General features: G+C 42.7%; 1 protein-coding gene and 1 pseudogene across 2 annotated transcripts in view; one reads left to right on the top strand and one right to left on the bottom strand.

Moving 5' to 3' along the window:
• Positions 1–19,354, bottom strand: part of ARHGAP45 (Rho GTPase activating protein 45) — a 117,375-nt gene that overhangs the window by 34,335 nt on the left and 63,686 nt on the right. For both annotated transcript variants that reach the window (XM_088460351.1, XM_088460352.1), the window contains exons 3-7: positions 14,447–14,590; positions 14,260–14,344; positions 14,052–14,124; positions 3,861–3,933; positions 3,538–3,675 (exon numbers count right to left, since the gene is read on the bottom strand). In XM_088460351.1, the coding sequence (XP_088316477.1) occupies positions 3,538–3,675; positions 3,861–3,933; positions 14,052–14,124; positions 14,260–14,344; positions 14,447–14,590 (513 nt within the window). The remainder of the gene's footprint in view (positions 1–3,537; positions 3,676–3,860; positions 3,934–14,051; positions 14,125–14,259; positions 14,345–14,446; positions 14,591–19,354) is intronic.
• On the top strand, positions 9,989–12,252 carry LOC148537769 (uncharacterized; annotated as a pseudogene).

The following is a 19,354-nucleotide window of genomic DNA, read 5'->3' as shown; positions in this document are numbered from 1 at the left end:
GACGCGTGTGCTGTGTCATTATTAAGCTACTTAGATGCAGGAGGAAAACATTGACCATTTGCACATATATCAGACCTACTATTATGTGGTATTACAGGAGTGTGCAAGTTGGGATTTAAAATATGAAGCATGCAATAGGCTACACAAAAAAATATAAGTAATAATGAAGACAAGGTAAAGAGGGATGTGATGTATGCTGGATGGTAGTGACCGCACTAAATACATTTTGGAGAGGAGAAGCAGCCCCTGAGGTCTCCATTTACTGCACACAGGAATATACACACACCACATGTAAACATTCGCCTCTGATATAAACAATCTCTGCTCTGTACGTCTATCGGGAGATAAACGTTGCACCATCAAATACACTACACACCTCCCTTCTTAGACAGGAAACAGTAATTCAACTTGTAAGTAAGAAGAAAATAGTAACTGAATATGCATTTCAATGTCATGTCACTGAGACTACAAGTCAAGTTTTTAAGGTGGCCCCTGTTGCCTCTCTGGGTAACGATCATGAAAAACCCTGATGTAAAAAGGCTTCACTGAGTAACCACCTTCTGCAAACTCCAATACCCTTTCCATCTCAGTTTCTCAGTTCTCGTTGCAACAGATGGAGTCTTCTTTGGGGCAGCCTAAATGTATGACCTGAAGTGGTTCTTAAAATTCAGGTAAAGCCCGCGGACCAGATTGGATTCAGGAGAAAATTCTGAAAGAATGCTCTGATCAATTGGCAGGGATTTTTAACACGATTTTTAACTTTTCTCTTGAACAATGTATTGTTCCGAGATGTTTTAAGCTAACGACAATCGTCCCTGTTCCTAAAGCTTGTGAGCCAAATGATTACGTCCTATAGCTGTGACGTCGCTTATAAGGAAGTAATTTGAGCGACTTGTGAAGGATCATATTAAATCCAGTTTGTCAACTACTTTTGATCCATTTCAGTTTGCTTATAGAGCACACAGATGTACAGATGATGCTGCCTTTACAATGTTACATTAGGTGCTGACACACTTGGAGACAAAGGATTCTTTTATAAGAATTTTATTTGTGAACTATAGCTCAGTTTTTAACACTGTTAAAAGTTTTCAAGCACGGAGATTTACTAAAGGCAAAAACACGGGTGACGAAACACAAATCTCTGCAAAACAAGGGTAACGAAACACAAATCTCTCTGCAAAACACGGGTGACGAAATACAAATCTCTCTGCAAAACACGGGTGACAAAACACAAATCTCTCTGCAAAACACGGGTGACGAAACAAATCTCTGCAAAACACGGGTGACGAAACACAAATCTCTGTAAAACACAAATCTCTCTGCAAAACACGGATGACGAAACACAAATCTCTCTGCAAAACACGGGTGACGAAACACAAATCTCTGCAAAACACGGGTGACGAAATACAAATCTCTGCAAAACACAGGTGACAAAACACAAATCTCTCTGCAAAACACCGATGACTAAACACAAATCTCTCTGCAAAACACGGGTGACGAAACACAAATCTCTCTGCAAAACACAGGTGACGAAACACAAATCTCTCTGCAAAACACGGGTGATGAAACACAAATCTCTCTGCAAAACACAGGTGACGAAACACAAATCTCTCTCCAAAACACAGGTGACGAAACACAAATCTCTCTGCAAAACACGGATGACGAAACACAAATCTCTCTGCAAAACACGGGTGATGAAACACAAATCTCTCTGCAAAACACAGGTGACGAAACACAAATGAAAATCAAAACACCATCAGCCAAACTCGTAAGTACTTTCCATAGGAATACAAGACGGGCATTTACCAAGAACTGCTGCTAACTAAATAGAGCAAACACGGGACAAAATAGAAGTTATAAATAGACTACCTCCTGAGCAGCATGTTTAGCAGAATCTGACTGTAATAAAGGAATTAAAGTGTTAAATGTAAAAATAAAAAATGATGGGCCAGATTCATTACCAATAGCAACTGCGATTACGAACGCAATCGTCCGATTGTTGCATTGCAGTGCGTGAAGACTCCACTGCGATCGGACTGCAATCGCAGTGAGTACGCAGACCCATCACAGAGTGATTGACAGGAAGTGACCGTTTGGGGGTGGTGAAGGGGGGCGGTGGCGAAACACAGGCGTGCCAGTGCGTTTGAACGCCGTTACAGGGGCGTACATAAATTAGCCACTGCAATGCCATACACAGCTTGGGCTATCACTGCGTGATATCTGAGTAAGGTCAGACCTTGTGCAAGTGTGCGTGAGGCTACGATTGTACTCAATGTTTCCCAGACTTGCAAAGTGTTACGGATGTGTGTAAGGTAAAGTGGCCGTCCTTATGTTTAGCTGTGATGGCATTGCGATTGCAATCATTAGCATATTTTCACAGTGAGACTGCGTGCGTAATTGCAACTGCGATCGCAATAGCAATCTATAATGAATCGGGCCATATGTGGGACCCCCACCTCGAAAAGTATAAGCAACCCTGGATCTCTGAGCCCAAGCTTGGAGAGGAAAATTGATTCAGCATCGGGCTGAACCAGCTGGGGTGGTAATGGCACAGCAGGGTGACACACAGCCAAATCATTTACCAGCCACAAACTGGTCAATACAGGGCTGGCAATCCTCAGAAACGACTAATGGCCAGCCCGCTGGTTGGCTAAGAGACAGGCCACTCACAGCCAACCACCACTCAGCGGCCTGTTCTTATGGTAGTGGCCATTGATTGGTTGACAGCCATAGAAGTGCAGGAACACACGTGGGTTCCGTCACTTTCGGGAAAAGAGTTATATGTATACACATATAGCTCTTCTATGATCAAATGGATCGGGTAGCATTTTGTATTCTCACAACCCCCAGGATGCTACTGGAGACGAGGACTAACCAGTGCCGTGGGTGCATGAGTGCGGATGAGTGAGGATCTGTACTAATAGACTCCAAAAGTCGGTGTGTGTGTACGGTCATTTTTTTCATATTTTTTGCAAAGTGGGGGGTACCGGTGCAAGCGGCCTGGCCTGCTGGCACTTGTAGCTCTACAGGTGCCAAAGGGCAGGCTTGCTGGTACCTATAGTTCCACTGTGAAAAACAATTTGTTCCAGTCTTGTCTCCTTTGAAAATAATTTTTTTAAACAAACCTTTCTGATGGATTTCTGTGTGTCAATGTATAGGTCAATTTATTCAATTTTGACTGGGGAGCAAGATATTTCGTTTGTTGGAAGCACTCTCACACCTTATGATCCAACTACAACGTTGGATCATATCAGGCGTCATATCGGGCGTTTGCCCTGGGAAGTCACTTAATCCCCATCCCTAGTTGTGGTGTATGTGCTGAACAATAATGACCACACTGAAAATGCACCTTTAGAGAGGAGAAGCAGCTGAATCCGATCCACCATTTAGTAAACACCTGCACCCCATGGTACTCATTCACCTCTGAAAAAAGCATTCACTGATGCACACATCTCCTGGGTGATGAAAGTAGTACCTACAAATATTCTCCAAGATACATAGTAAAACATATAGTAATAAAGTTTATCTCCATCTTACCCAGAATGGTTCTTTTCTCTATGTAACTTGTCAGATCTTTCATGTATTTTGCAAGGTTTTTTGCATAGAGAAATGCATCTCGTACACCCCCCTCACTCCTCTGTAGGATGATATCCACATCTGCACCCAAATGGCTACCTGTAATCACACAATAGCAGCAATTGCAATGGCATGAAAAACACAAAAGAAAAATATAAAATAAAACATTGGTTTATCACGTTGAAACTATATTAAATTCTAAATGTATCCCAGATATTATCCTTCTCTCCACTTATTGTACTGTTAATATCCTTCTTTTACTATATAACCCCAGCTGCTCTCACCTGTATCCACATACTCTGCATTGGGCAGTGTGTTCTCCCCTCCAGAAAGACCGCCATATAAGCTCTCCATAGACTGTTGGGAGACAAAGACAAAGCCATAAAATAGTGATGTGCAGAAGCATGGAAGGAGACTGACTGGATGTTGTAAGAGTCTTTAATAATTTATAGTGTTTATTTAAAACATACTGTATGATTCATCAGTATTTATGAGAAAAAGCCATTTACCTTTACACAAATATCATGAGATTGAACCACATTACGGTATACTGAACAAGCAGCTGAAGGAGAGCAGCAGTTGAAGCATCCCAGAATAGGATACTAAGTCTGGACACTGAGAAAAAAATACAAACTGAAGATGCATTGACACATCCTATGTACTTGTTAAACCAATTATATGTATTCTTTTCTGTCAAACCATTTTTGGCAAATGTTTGTGACAACAGTTTTCTGAACTTATAAAAGACGGCTCAAAGGGGATGTACCTCTGAGAGCTAAGTGGAATTCATCACAAGTGTGTTGAGTTTCCTTATCTTCCCAGCCGGCTGTAAGGAAAATTAATAAAATAGGAGCAGCGTTTCTCATACCATGGTCCAGGGGTAGGAAGCCTCATCACCCCAACATTTCTGGGGGACTCGCCTGGGATCCCCAACTGCCTGTCTGTACTGACGAATATCCACTTGAAAATTTGGAACTGCAGAAGCAAATTCCGATCGGTGAGTATTGAAAAACAAATGCGCATTTGCGCTTTTCAATGCTCTCTTCTGCGCTTCCTAATTAGTATTGTGGGGTTCAGTATGGATGGGCTAATCGGGGATCTATGAATATATTGTATGCCAAACCTGCTCTTTTAAAGTATAAGTTGTCTTGTCTTGAAGTGAGTGAAAGGAGTGTGATTGTATGTGTGCTAACTGTGAGTTGTATATGAAGGAACCAGATCTTTAAATAATCAACCAAAGACTGCACTTCTCATCTGCAATTAGAGGCTTGTCCTGTCTTTTGAGAGGTGTGACCCCTGGGTTGAGACACTCACTGATCTCCTTGCTCTCATAGTAGCTGTAAGAAGTGACATCTAGCGCCTAAACACGGCAAATGTGTTTAGGAGTGCAGAGAAAGGTGTCCATTGATTCAGGATAGGGTCCTTTACGTTTCCCCGTTGGTACCCCTAGGGGCGCCTGGGGCTGAAGGGATGTACATGTTATTCATCTGTGTAGCATGCCAGAAGGATTAGAACAGTGGGTCATAATCTGTGGCAGTGTTATAGTGACATTGGGAATACTGTATTGTATTTTTAAGGACAGGGATAACAGGTCTCTAGAGTCTGATGTATGAACCACATATAACTAAAGTGTGAGGGGTGTACTTGTGTAGTGATATTACAGTAAACCAGATCATTTATAAGTCCTGATCTAATAGCTATAATAAATCAGAGGATCCCTGTGGTATATACTTGCCTTAAAGGGTGTCAACATATTTGGCTACCAGGATAGATAAAGACTGGGCTGGACTAATAAATTAGTTACCCAGTAATTTGTGCAGGGATAGTTCAGTAGTAGCTTGTCTAGTTATTGCCAGCTGATAGGCATTTGAAGCTGATAAGACAGGTTTTGTTGTATAGTTACCCATTAGGAGCGCAGGAATAAGTGAATGTTCTTTTGAATAAAATAAAGATTCCTCAGGGGATTCAGGAAAAACTAGGAGCGGTAACCCATAATAGGGGCTCAGGGTAGTACAGGCATGGTAAAAGAATTACCATGTGCTTCTGCGGATCTAGTCGAATCCAGGGAGGGGAAAAGTGCACATAAATATATTCAAAGGATACTACAGAAAACAGGGATGCCCAGTGTGGGTTCCCTGGATCCTGTAAGATGGGAAACCTTTGCAAAAGAAAACAAGGCTTGGATAGATTGTAAGAAAGTAGGCAAGCAAGTACAGGCTTGGTTAAAGGTAGCCAAAGAAATACATAAAGAACAGGATGTAACACAAGACACTGGAAGATTGTGGTCCAAATACTGTGAGGCCTGTCCCAGTGATCCCTTTGGTAAATCAAAAGGCATCACTAACAGCCCCTGATTTAAGCCCAAAATACCCAAGTTTGGCTCCATTTACCACACCAGTAAGGGATGGCAGGAAATGCCCAGGATGTGGTAAATGTGTACCTAATGCTAACACTAATTGTCCATTTTGTGGGAATCAAGTGCCCTGGCCAGGGGAACCCTGTGATCAACATGGCTTAACCAGATTACCTCATTATCCATCACCTCCACACTTATCACCAGTTACACCACCAGCTCCTCCACTGCCTTATGCAGGAGGAAATTTCAGCTCCATTCCCATACAAGGGTGGGCAGGTACCTTAATGCCTTGAATGTTTAATAAAAACAGACACAGGACACAGGTGAGCAAGAAGCAAGCCACAGGCAATGATGAACCTTGTGGCTGTGAACACTGTGGGGTGAACAGATGTATTTTCAGAAAGGGACAGGTCCACCCCCATACCAAAACACATCTGTAGAGGCTTATCCTGTAACTACACAGGAGGTGTTTGAACCAAATCCCCAGAATGCAGCAGTTATGATAAGAGTAAGAACCCAAATTCAGTATAGACCCTAGACAGACCAGAGATAATAGGAAAGTATCTCCAGAAGTAGCAAAAAGGAGAGGGTTATGTTTCTTCTGTCATAAAGCAGGGCACATGAAAAGGGATTGTCAGAAAAATAAGGAATAGGCAGAGAAAAGGGAGCAATTTGGAGTAAGGGTTCAAACAGCACATAGCCCATATGAAATAGGCTGTCCAGTGTCTGGTCCCCCCACAATCCATTATTAATACCTCAGGTCCCAAGAGAATAATACAATTGACACTACCTGGGGGGAACAAATTGACTGTATAATAGACACTGGCATAAGCCGTATCATTTTAAGGGCAGAAGATGTTCCCAAGAAATATGTAACAAATCAGACAATTCCTGGAACAGGACTAACAGGACATACCATATCCTTACATGTTAGTAAAGCCCATAAAAGTTGCAGTGGGGTCAGAAGAGAAAAAAAAAATTAAAGTCCCTGTAGAATTCCTGACCTCCATATCCTGTACACTTAATTTGTTAGGAGCAGATATCCTTAATTAATTACAAGCTACCATTGAGTACAGGGATGGCAATGTAATAATGAAAGGAACTTCAGGGCAGGATCTTCAATGTCAGCTAGCAGCAGCAATATATTTGCTGCAACACCAGACACAGATAGAAGTGATGATCCCTGACTGGCTTTCAGAAGTCCCTGAAAAATTATGGTCTAAGGGTAAAACAGATGTGGGATTCCTGGATGCACAACCTGTTACACTCACCTTAAAACCAGGTGTAGTGCCAGTTAAGATTAAATAATACCCATTGACCAGAGATCAGGAAAAGACCCTACAGCAGCAGATTGCTGCATATAAAAAAACAGGGGTTATAAGGGAATGTAGCTCCCCATGGAGCACCCCTTTATTTCTGGTGAAAAGGAAGGTGGGGGCAGATGGTAAACAGGAATACCGGATGGTGCATGATCTAAGAGAGGTAAACGAATGGTTGGTGGTGGATGTACCTATAGTGCCTAATCCACACACCTTATTAAACCAAATGCCAGCAACAGCAACTAATTTCACAGTAATAGACTTGGCTAATTTATGTTTATTTTTTTTCTGTACCTCTTACATCAGAGTGTCAGCTTTATTTAGCTTTTACAAGTATGGGCAAACAGTATTGCTGGACTAGATAACCCTAAGGAGGGGCAACCTCTCCATCTGCATTTACAGAGGCTATTATGTTCATCATACGGCAAGGGTGGAGACCACAGTTTGAGACCACCCAGTTGTTGCAGTATGTGGATGATTTGCTCCTGTGTGCAGATATAGAGGGACAGTGTCAAATTGAAACCAAATCATTACTTATTTTTCTGTGTGAACAACATTGCAGAGTGTCAAAAGAAAAATTGCAAACAGCTCAAGCACAAGTTACCTTTATTTCTCAAGGTACAAGACATTTCACACAAGATAGAATATCCACTATACAGAAAGTGCCAGAGCCCACTACCACCAGGCAACTCAGAGCATTTCTAGTTCTAATAGGGTATTGATGGAATGGATTGCCCACGCATCCCTCATAATGCAGCCCCTCTTTGATGCGTTGACAGATACAAAAGACAAAACAGTAATATTAACATCAGAACAGAAGAAAGCTTTTATGCAGATAAAAACTGCAGTTACCCAAGCACCAGCACTAAGATTACCCAGATATGACAGATCTTTTATGTTATTCTGTCATGAAACACAAGGACATGCTCAAGGGGTATTAGTGCAGGAACATGGTGGTAAACAATAGCCCCTGGAATATTATTCATTGCAGCTTGATAGTATAATCAAAGGAACACCCTCTTGTATAAGAGCAGTAGCAGCTGCAGCTATGCTTAACGACAAGGCAGCAGATTTAGTGCTGGACCACTCATTGATCATACAGGTTCCCCACTCAGTAACAGAAATACTTAACCAGGCCAGAACTAAGCATCTTTCTGCAGCCAGGTTAACCAAGTAAGAGGTAGCCCTACTAAGCCCTACCAATGTGACCATTAAGAGGTGCACAGTGTTGAATCCTGCTACATTGCTTCCAACGCAGTATTCAAAAGAGGGGAATAGTGAGGGAGGCATACATACACAAGTTGATAACATACCAGGTAATGGCAATAAGGAACACAACAGTGAGGATGATGAGGGGGATAATGTACTGCAAATACAGTCACATAAAAATACAAATCAAAATTTTCTGATCATGATTGTCTTGAACTTATGAAAATGGAAATGAAGGAACTAGAAAATGTAACAGATGTTCCCTTATCTAATCCAGACTGGGAATTGTTTATAGATGGTTCTAGATATTATCATGAAGGGTCCCCAAGAACAGGGTATGCAGTCACCACCTTAGATGAGGTATTGATTCAGCAACCACTCCCACCTTCCTGCTCAGCACAGGAAGCAGAGTTGAGGTCACTCACTGAGGCATGTATAATGGCAGAAAATCAGACAGCAAACATTTACACTGACTCCATGGAACGCCTGGGGTGTGGCCCATGATTTCGGGCCTATTTGGAAGATTAGGGATTTTATGGGCTCGGCTGGTAAAACCATTAAGCATGCTGAGCTCATTAGATTGTTGTTTGCAGCCTTACAGCTTCCAAGTAGAGTAGCCATTTTAAAGGTGCAAGCACACACCAAGGAGAAAACAGCTGAGGCCAAGGGGAATGCCAAAGCAGATGCTGCGGCTAAGCAAGCTGCCCTGTTAGCTATCCCAGCCCTCTATGGTATAGAAACAGACACAAAGAAAGACCCCTTGGACATACAGGCTTTACACCAGATTCAAGAACAAGCCATAGAAGACGAAAAGAGAGGCTGGGAGAAAGAGGGAACCACCTGTGTTTATATGCATTGGGCTAAAGCCACCAGGTGGTGCCTCCCAAGGGCCTTATATCCCCTGATGACCCAGCTGGCCCACGGTCCAGTGCATAATTCAAAGGAGGCCATGGTAAACACGGTGCTCCAGCACTGGATAGCACCAGGCTTTAATGCAGCAGCTACAGCATACGTAGCATCATGCCAGGTGTGTGGGAAACACAATCCAGGACAGACAGTAAAAGTACCACAAAGACATACACCAAAGCCATTATACCCGTTTCAGAGACTGCAGATAGACTATATTCAGTTGCCTAGGGTGGGGGACATATGAGTACGCCCTCGTTTGTACAGACCAATTCTCTAACTGGCCAGTGGGCATGTAGATACTAAATGGTACCCTCAAACTAAAGATACAAAAGATTATGGCACAGGCAGGCAAGACATGGGTGGACTGTCTGTCCATAGCTTTATATTCAGTTAGAACCACCCCCAGTAAGAAACATAAGCTGTCACCTTATGAGATACTATTCTTAAGACCTCCTAAGACAGGGTGTTAGTTCCCCCCAACAGTTGCAGCGCAATCATGCAGATTTAACAGACTATGTAGCTACTCTTTGTAATCAAGTGAATAACATCCATTTTTTAGTTTTCTCCTCCCTTCCAGACCCCAAAGTGGTACCTGGTGTACATTCATTGGAACCGGGCGATGGGGTATACACTAAGAAACACATCAGAAAGTCTCTGGAGCCAAGATTTGATGGTCCATATCAGGTTCTGTTGACTACACCAACTTCAGTGAAAATTGGAGGAAAGAGCAAGTGGATACACACCTCACATTGCAAGAAGTTGATGGTCAAGATTGAACCACCATCATGAATCCTTTTTGTGTGATAATGTTGGCTATACTTGTCTAAAGGTATTGCAAACACACCAGGGGACAACAGGAGGACAAATAGAGTACTCTACGGTAGTCTACGGTAACCAGACTTACCAGTTACACAGATTTAATGTATCCTGGTCAAGAGGTTCGATATATGTAAAAAGTTTGGGACAATATAATATAAGGCATCTCTACTGGGCACCAAGGGAGCATGATAATATTACTATCATAAGTGGAATAAAAATTAAGTGTTGTACTGATAAGTTTACGGGTTATAAAGAATTTAAGAAAACGTGGGCATGGGGTATTCAGTGTGTCAATAGTACGGACCCTGGTATAACCATAGGAAGCCCAACAACTATAGAAAGATGTGTAGTGCTAGTTTGCACTAATACCATGCAATTACCAAATATTTCAGTAATAATGACAAGGATGTACGTCCTAAATCGCAAGCCCACTATAAGGAATGACTCACTAGTTAAAGTTCCCTCCATTTGTGTAAAATGTGGGTACCCAAAGACAAACCACTATATTAAGATTTAATATCTCTTTTCCCCCAGATCCAAAATGCTATAGCAGACAAAAGAAAGAATGGTATGATACATTGCTAGGAGCATCAGGTACAGGTATAGGGTTACTTAATAGTATAGATATAGAAACTTTAGCCAACAAAATGAGTAATACAGGAGAAGATATGAGACGATTAGTTACAATGCAAGCTACATGGATGCCTACAGTATTTACCCCATTACAGGCCAGTATATCTTGGGATAATGAATATTTACAGGTTTTCAATAGCACATTGTTTAACACTGTACCTGTCAACAAATTTTTCTGAACTGTTTAATTGGACTGAATGTTCTCTCAGAACCATGTATCAAAATGTGCAAAAGGGTAAAGCACAAGCACAGTTAATGACAGGTAACGAACAAGTATACAGAAGGATGTTTAATATATCTTCTTTGTTATGGATACAAATTCAGGGAAAGAAGATTTTGTGTACTGATAACTTTTGCACGGGTGAAGTTCATGTGTATAATGTCACACGGAAACAGGTTATGTGTAAGTACTTCATCTTACCAGTCCCCTTGTAGATAACTACTGGAGGCACTCAGTTGTGGACTCCCCAGATGAGAGGTACACACATAGATACCAGTAATAGGACACATGACTTATCCCTATGTACTGATACCGATGATGGATTAGTATGTCCTCAGCAAACACAGCTATATGAGCCTTGTAATTTAGAACACCCAACCAGTGTATGCAACTGGGAATTGCATGATAAAGAGGTGGATATGTTTATAGAGGTAGAGCCTCCGGTTATATGCCTAGTCACATATGATATGAATACACCTTCCCTCTATAATTTACCAAATCCTTTTTCTGGATGCTAATTTAACGTTACACACCTCAGGTGGAAGAATACTACTTATGTGTTCTATGCGAAGACACAAGAAGATGTGCAGTTTGAATTTCAGGTGACTGAGATACCTTCCCATAACCTTACAGTTAATCTCCAAAGTATCATTAATGCCATTAGTAATACAGAAAAACTTGCTCACCACTTACAGAAAGTAAACTATTCTGCCCATCATGCACAAATGCAGACAATTGTAGAAGCAAAGAAATTGGTGGAAGTAACCACACAACTAAAAGATAATTTACAGCACCATTGGTGGGATGTGTTCACAGGTAACTCACCTTCAGTCAAAAGGATGTTTAGTGGTCTCATTCATCCAGTAATCGTTATAATCATTGTATTAATTTTGCTCATTTTGTGGAATTGCTATCTGTCTTATAATTTTAGGAAAATGGTAAATAAAGCATCTGCACTGGTAGGGACTCTCTTTGTCACACATAAGAAGAGTGCCTCCGAGTGGGAAAAGTGTTCAGCGTGTGAAAGAATTACATTGATCACACCGGAGAAGAAATGTGTTTTCTGTAGTACTGATGTTGGAAGAAACCCCTCTTTCTAGGGAAAGATGCGCCGGGATTCTTGGTATTCATGTGATGAATGATGCTTGCATCTACTTGCATAGGGTGACTATGGAAGTAATATAGTTACTATGAAAGCCATGACTCCAATAAGGGAAAATTAGTATGTTTTAATAAAAAGAGGGGATTGTAAGAGTCTATAATAATTTATAGTGTTTATTTAAAACATACTGTATGATTCATCAGTATTTATGAGAAAAAGCCATTTTCCTTTACACAAATATCATGAGATTGAACCACATTACGGTATACTGAACAAGCAGCTGAAGGAGAGCAGCAGTTGAAGAAGCCCAGAATAGGATACTAAGTCTGGACACTATGAAAAAAAGACAAACTGAAGATGCATTGACACATCCTATGTACTTGTTAAACCAATCATATGTATTCTTTTCTGTCAAACCATTTTTGGCAAATGTTTGTGACAGCAGTTTTCTGAACTTATAAAAGACGGCTCAAAGGGGATGTACCTCTGAGAGCTAAGTGGAATTCATCACAAGTGTGTTGAGTTTCCTTATCTTCCCAGCCGGCTGTAAGGAAACTTAATAAAACAGGAGCAGCGTTTCTCATACCATGATCAAGGGGTAGGAAGCCTCGTCACCCCAACAGTGTTAGGTTTAAAGTCAAAGTAGAAGAATAACAAGAAGTAGATAGAAACTATTTGAAATTTGTATTAGATGTGAACAAAAATATATCCAAGACTTTAGATAAAAAAGAATATTCACCCAGTATATTTTATTTTTATTGCTTAAGAATAATGTTCTGATTTAAAAAAAAAATACAATTATTAGTCTAATATACTCTTAAGCAATGAGGTTAAAATCACATAACTGATTGTTAGTGTACACAGTATAGCTCATGTACATGTACAATATATTCAGGTACATAAATAACGTATTAAATTAAAATACACTTTAAGATGTGCAAGAATCAATAGATACATGTAAATATGTCAAATGTGACAGCCACAATGAGAAAACACAGGATGGGACATATATAAGGCAGAAAAGGATTGGGAATAATACAGTTTATTAGAGAAATCACAGTAGAATTCCACTAGTATAGAAGGGGTCAATCCAATTAGGTGCAAGTTTGTTTTATGAAACTCACAAAAATTGCACAAATGCTCACTCCCGAGATCCAATTAGAAATGCCTTTTCGCACTACTTGAGGGGAGGGTGTGCAAATTTTCTACAATATGCGACTTGGGAGAAGGGCATGAAAAAGTGGGGAAACTATCCTGGACCCCAAAAAAGTGACAATTTGTTAGCAGAATCATATAGAAGCTGTTAAAGGGCATAAGGAAAGTACTAGAGGTTTTTAAACAGTGTCAAATGGCTGATTTGTGCATTTAAAAAAAATTATAAAAAGAAAACTCTTTTTGTTTAATCACAAAAAATACTACTTAAACAACAAAAAAAAGTAGAACAAAAGGCGATTTTGTGGTAATTTTAGGCCACTAAACATTTAAAATAAAAATTTAAAAAATTCTAAAAAAAAGTATTTTTAATTAGCAAAAAATATTTCCATTAAATTTGGGTGCCTAAACTAATTTGAGGCCCTTTTTTTAAAACCCAAAAAGGACATTTAATTGTTGGGCCAATAAAGATAATTGAAACTTCCAAACGCTTAATTAGTCATTAGAGGGGGTGTCCAAGGGGTTATGCTCTGTGTCCCAACATTTTTATCTTGAAATTAAGAGTTTCCTTTTCACACCCTCAGAAGGTGTGCACATAAAATCGTGAATTTCCACTGGAAAAGCAATGCGAGTTTCGAATTGGATTGCAACTGCAATTCACAGTGCGTGTAAACAGTTTGCCCACGCCAACTTGCACCTAATTGGATTGACCACATAGAGTACATTGTGAGTCTCTATCAGGTGACAATGCCTCACCTGGCTCTGGTCCCCAGGTGGTAAAGATAACAATGTGCTGCTGTCCACTTCCCCCATAAGGAATTCAGAGATTCTGGAACAGAGAGTAAAAAATTAAAATAAAAAGAGCACATCATTAAAGCCACAAATAAATGGCCACAATTTAATTTTACTTTCTTTTCCAGTAATATATCTTTACCCTAGCTCTCACAACCTCCCCTTAACTCACGTGCTGCTGAAGCAGACGGCCATGCTCTCCAGAGCCTTCTCAAAATCTCGTTTCTCATTCTCAATACTTGCTTCATAGTGGAAACCTGGGGCACAGAAAAATGGGAAGATCCTGATGAAGGCCTGTGTACATGAAATAATACTGAAAGAGCCATACTACTAAAATATGCTCTAGAGATTGCTCTGACCTTTAACTTTGGAGATAAGAGTTCCAGCTGCAGTTAAGGTCTCTACAGTGTTGAGAAGGGGATATTTGTTGATCACCTGGCGTAGGATTCTCAGTGCTTCCCCTAGACACTCATGGGCCAGTGGGCGTCGGGTCTCCTTCACCTCTATGGACCACAAAACAGGTACAGTATTATACATACACATACATCAACATATATACATAATAACTAATTAGATCAGAGATTTGTTGATTTTACTTCACTGTATGCAACCATTTGGTCAAGAGTTGCAAGCATAAGAAAAATGATAAGGAGGAAACTACATAGGGTGTTTACCATAGTTATTAGGGATGTGCTCGGACCATTTTTGCCGGATTTGGATTGGGTTCTAATTCGTCGTCCGGCTTTGGATTTGGATTTGCCAGACTGCGGTGACTGGCTTTGGATTTTTTTTACAAAAATTTACAAAAAAATGCTAAAATCACATATATTGGTCCTTTTTTCTTCTTAGAGTATCATTAACCTCAATAACAATCAATCAATTTAGACCACCCCACAGCTTATAATATTGTTTTCAACAGTATTGGCCAAAGGTTGCAGTGAGCTGACTGGTTACTAAGCAACAAAGCAGCGGCGCAGCGCCACAGACACCACAATTTAAAGCACATCTATGAAACATTGCCACACAGCAGTGGCAGAAATGAAAAGTAGTGCACCCACCCAGTGGGGTACGGCCAGCAGAATCATATGTACTTGTATACACAGTGGGCTACGGCCCAAAGAGTCACAGTGCACAATCTTATTCACATTACACCGCACATAGGCCCTGATTCAGAGCCGGATGCTCCGACAGAGCGCTCGCTCTGAATCAAGGCCGGCCTCCTTGTTTTTTAGAGCGGCCTCAAGGCCGCTCGCATAGCTGTGGGTGACCACCCACAGCTATAGCGAGCGGCCAGGAAGATGGTCGCGATGGTCAAGACCATCACGACCATCGGGCTTGCGACGAGACCCTTGTGGTAGGATCTCGTTGCCGCAATCCCCAGAGAGATTTCGGCTCTCACAGAGCTGAAATCTCTCCCACTGACATCACTTGTGATGTCAGTGGGGCTGGCCCCAGACTGTAGGCGTACCCATGGGAACGCCTCCGTCTGGACAGCCACGCCCCCGGCCTGCCCACCAAAGGGGGCGTGCTGTCACTCAACATCGGCAGCATGCCCCCTTTGGTACGAGACCCGGAGCGACGGATTGCCTGTCACTATCTGGGTCTCGCGTATGTGCACGACGGAGCCGGCTCCGTCGTACGCATGCGCACTGGGCAACCATCGACCCGCTTGCGAGCGCATAGCGGGTCTGATTCAGGCCCATAGTGTCCCTGATTCACATTACACCATAAAGTAGTGTCTCTTATTTATGTTACGACACACAGCATTGCCCCTTTTACACAATGCCCACAGTAGTGACCCTTTTACACAATGCCCACAGTAGTGACCCTTATACACAAAGCCCACAGTAGTAATGTCCCTTATACAATGTCCCCAGTAGTAGTGTCACTTATACAATGCCCCCAGAAGTGGTGTCCCTTACACAATGACCCCAGTAGTGGTGCCCCCTATGCAGTGCCCCCAGTAGTAGTATGCCCCCCAGTAGTATGCTCCCCATTAGCAGGCCCCCAGTAGTAGTAGTGCCCCCCCTTAGCAGGCCCCCAGTAGTAGTATGCCCCCCCTTATCAGGCCCCCAGTAGTAGGTTGCCCCCCCTTAACAGGCCCCCAGTAGTAGTATGCCCCCCCTTATCAGGCCCCCAGTTGCCCCCCCTTATCAGGCCCACAGTAGTAGTATGACCCCATTAGCATGCCCCCAGTAGTAGTAGTGCCCCCATTAGCAGGCCCCCAGTAGTAGTAGTGCCCCCATTAGCAGGCCCCCAGTAGCAGTATGCTCCCCCTTAGCAGGCCACCAATAGTAATATGCCCCCCATTAGCAGGCCCCCAGTAGTAATATGCCCCCCCACTAGCAGGTCCCCAGTAGTAATATGCCCCCCACTAGCAGGCCCCCAGTAGTAGTAGTGCCCCCACTTAGCAGGCCCCCAGTAGTAGTATACCCCCCATTTGCATTCCCCCACTTAACAGGCCCCCAGTAGTCATATGCCCCCCACTAGCAGACCCCCAGTGGTAGTAAACCCCCCATTAATGCCCCCTTACACACACGCATAAAAAGAAAACTTACCTGAATCCCCACTCCCGTCGCCGTCCGCTCTGCTGTCACGCGCTGAGGAGGGAGCCAGAAGACGAAGCTCATGAGTGAGCTCCAACCGCCTCCCTCCATACAGCAGCCAATGAGAGTCTGCCTGACTCTCATTGGCTGCTATTACAAACACACAGCTGGTGGCTGTGTGTTTGATCTGTGTAGGGCAGACCGCTATCACAGTCGTCAGCCCTACACTAGAGGAGCCCTGACGTCGGATTCTCTCGCGAGAATCCAACATCAGGGAGCTGCAACTCGGCCTCGAACGGGGATCCAAGTCAGGTGGGGAATACCCGAACAGCGTTCAGGTGGACTTGGATCCCCAATGTTCGGAGCGGTTCGGATTCCACAGAATCCAAACCGCTCATCTCTAATAGTTATATATCAGAAATTGAGGAAAAGAGTGGACTGTATGGGCCATTACCACAACATGTTCTCACATATCACCCTGCTCCTTCCCTTACAACCTGACCCCATCCTCTCCTCTGTCACCTTGCTCCTTCCTTCACACTCCGTCCACATCTTCTCCTCCATCACCCTGCTCCTTTCTCTCCACTTTGCCCCCTGTTCTCCTCCATCACCCTACTCCTTCCCTCACACACCGGTCAAAGTGTTGCAGCTGTTCTTCCACTCCTGCAGCCTGCATGGCCAGTGTGTGTGTAGTAAACTGAGCCTATGCACACTGCCCATCACGGCTACATTGATTAGCCACAAGCACAGCTCAGAGACCAGTGCCCTGAGCCCGGCCTCCGTGCTGTACATCTGTGGCATTGTCTGCAGATCCAGATAGGTGGCGGGGGCACATGCCCCTGGTGTCTACCCTTTAATCTGGCACTGTACTGACGAGAGAGGGGGTCCGGTCCAGTGGGAAGTGCCCCGTTCTCCCGGTGGTCCAATCCGCCCCTGCCTTCAGAGTAATGTACAGGAGCTGCAGGGCTTCCATCAGAAGTTATGGGGCCCAGCACAGATTAAACAGACAGGGCTCCCTTTATCCTTCGATCCAGAGCAAGCATATGGTGCCCAGAGCAAGCATATACTATGATGCCTCTTTCCACATGACACACACACTTAATGTACATCTACACTGACTTTTAGACCACTCCAAGAAATAGATTTGAAACCAATCCTCTTAAATACCATATTCATACACTTAACTTGAGAGCTATATCAGTGATAGTGTAATTTGTGATCACCTTGTCATTCAGTTACATCCTCCTTTATTGAAAAATAATAATAAAATCTTTGTAATGTCATACCCAGGACTCAAATCTAAGACCTAACACATTGCAGTCAAACACCTTACACATGGAGCAATTTGCTCCTTTATAGGAAGTCTGGTAATTGTAACTATATGAAGCTAGGTATAATTATCTTTATAAAACCATTGCAGCTAAGCAGATCTATGTTGTGTGTAGCTGCACCCTACACAGAACTGCCTAGCTGTGATGATTTAATCGTACCATTACAACCAGCTTCATATAGTTAGAATTACTAGATGTGTACTGAGAAATGTGTGTTTTAAATAAAGGAGGATGTAATTGAAGGTGCACATATCCTCCTGTGCGCACAGAAGCCTTGTTGCCCCATTTCCCACACAACAGCAGAACATCGACACTGACAGGGAGGCTCCTAGCATGAAAATTATTCCGACAGCAGACTTAATCAAAGGCTGTCACTATTCACTGGTGAGATCATCAGAATGCTACGGGACGCCTAGGAGCCTGGGCAAGATTAGATACATCAGCTTTACACCTGATGGCAGCTCTGAGGAGCTGTATACTATATCCTGATGACTCCTCAAAAAAAGGGGAGCAGAAAGCTTTCCACACATGCCTTTGGAACTGGTTTAAAAAATTGTCAATGTAATTGGCTCTGTTTTGTTCATTATCAGCAGGAACAGTAAATACATTTCTAAAATAATGCTCAGCATTGTATGTTTCTATGTGAACTTCAAGCAAAAAAACAAAATTATTACTAAACTCTCCCATATGGTGCGCAGTAGAAATAAGTGAGTTAAGCTGCTGTATGTACAGTAGCTGCAACCTCCTACCATCGTCGATTAACCACAACCAAAAACTGGGGAGCCCTAATAAGTCGAATTACTCAAAGAGATATTATCAACTAAAAACTGTGTTAATTTGGTATTTTATCATTCAGACCAATCTATAATGCTTGGTGCCTAAAATCTTTTGTTTTGATCAATGTAAGTCTGAATTCTCCCTGCAACTGAGTCATGCTTTGGAGTTCCAATTTGAGGTTCATCCTCCAATAAAAGATAATGCCCAACTTAACAGTTTCCCTCTAAAAATAAGCTCTTGAAAACAGATCTTCTCTATTAATGCTTTCCTGCATCCCTCATGGGCGTAACTACCATAGGTGCAAACAGTGTAGCTGCTATGGGGCCCAGAACTGAGGGGGGCCATCTTCCTTGTCAAAGTTACATGTGTTATATCAGTGGCGGAACTTCCAGAGACAATGGAGTCAGGGGGCACCTGGCTCCACTGTCACCTGGAAGTTCTGGGCACCGCTGAGGAGCTGCATGGAGAGGGAGCGCCACGGACCGGCGCTCCACGTTCAGTGGCGTAACTACGGAGGGTGCAGGGGGTGCGGTCATACCACCTGCACCCTCCATTTGCCGGGCACCCGCTGAGTGTGTTAACACCTTCTGCCCCCCCGCGCCGCCAGCGGCAG

The sequence above is a fragment of the Taudactylus pleione genome, unplaced genomic scaffold (assembly GCF_031769625.1).
Source record: "Taudactylus pleione unplaced genomic scaffold, aTauple2 ptg000044l, whole genome shotgun sequence".
NCBI classification, from domain to species: domain Eukaryota; kingdom Metazoa; phylum Chordata; class Amphibia; order Anura; family Myobatrachidae; genus Taudactylus; species Taudactylus pleione.
The sequence above is the reverse complement of the archived record's forward strand: the minus strand, read 5'-3'. Positions and strand labels throughout refer to the sequence as shown.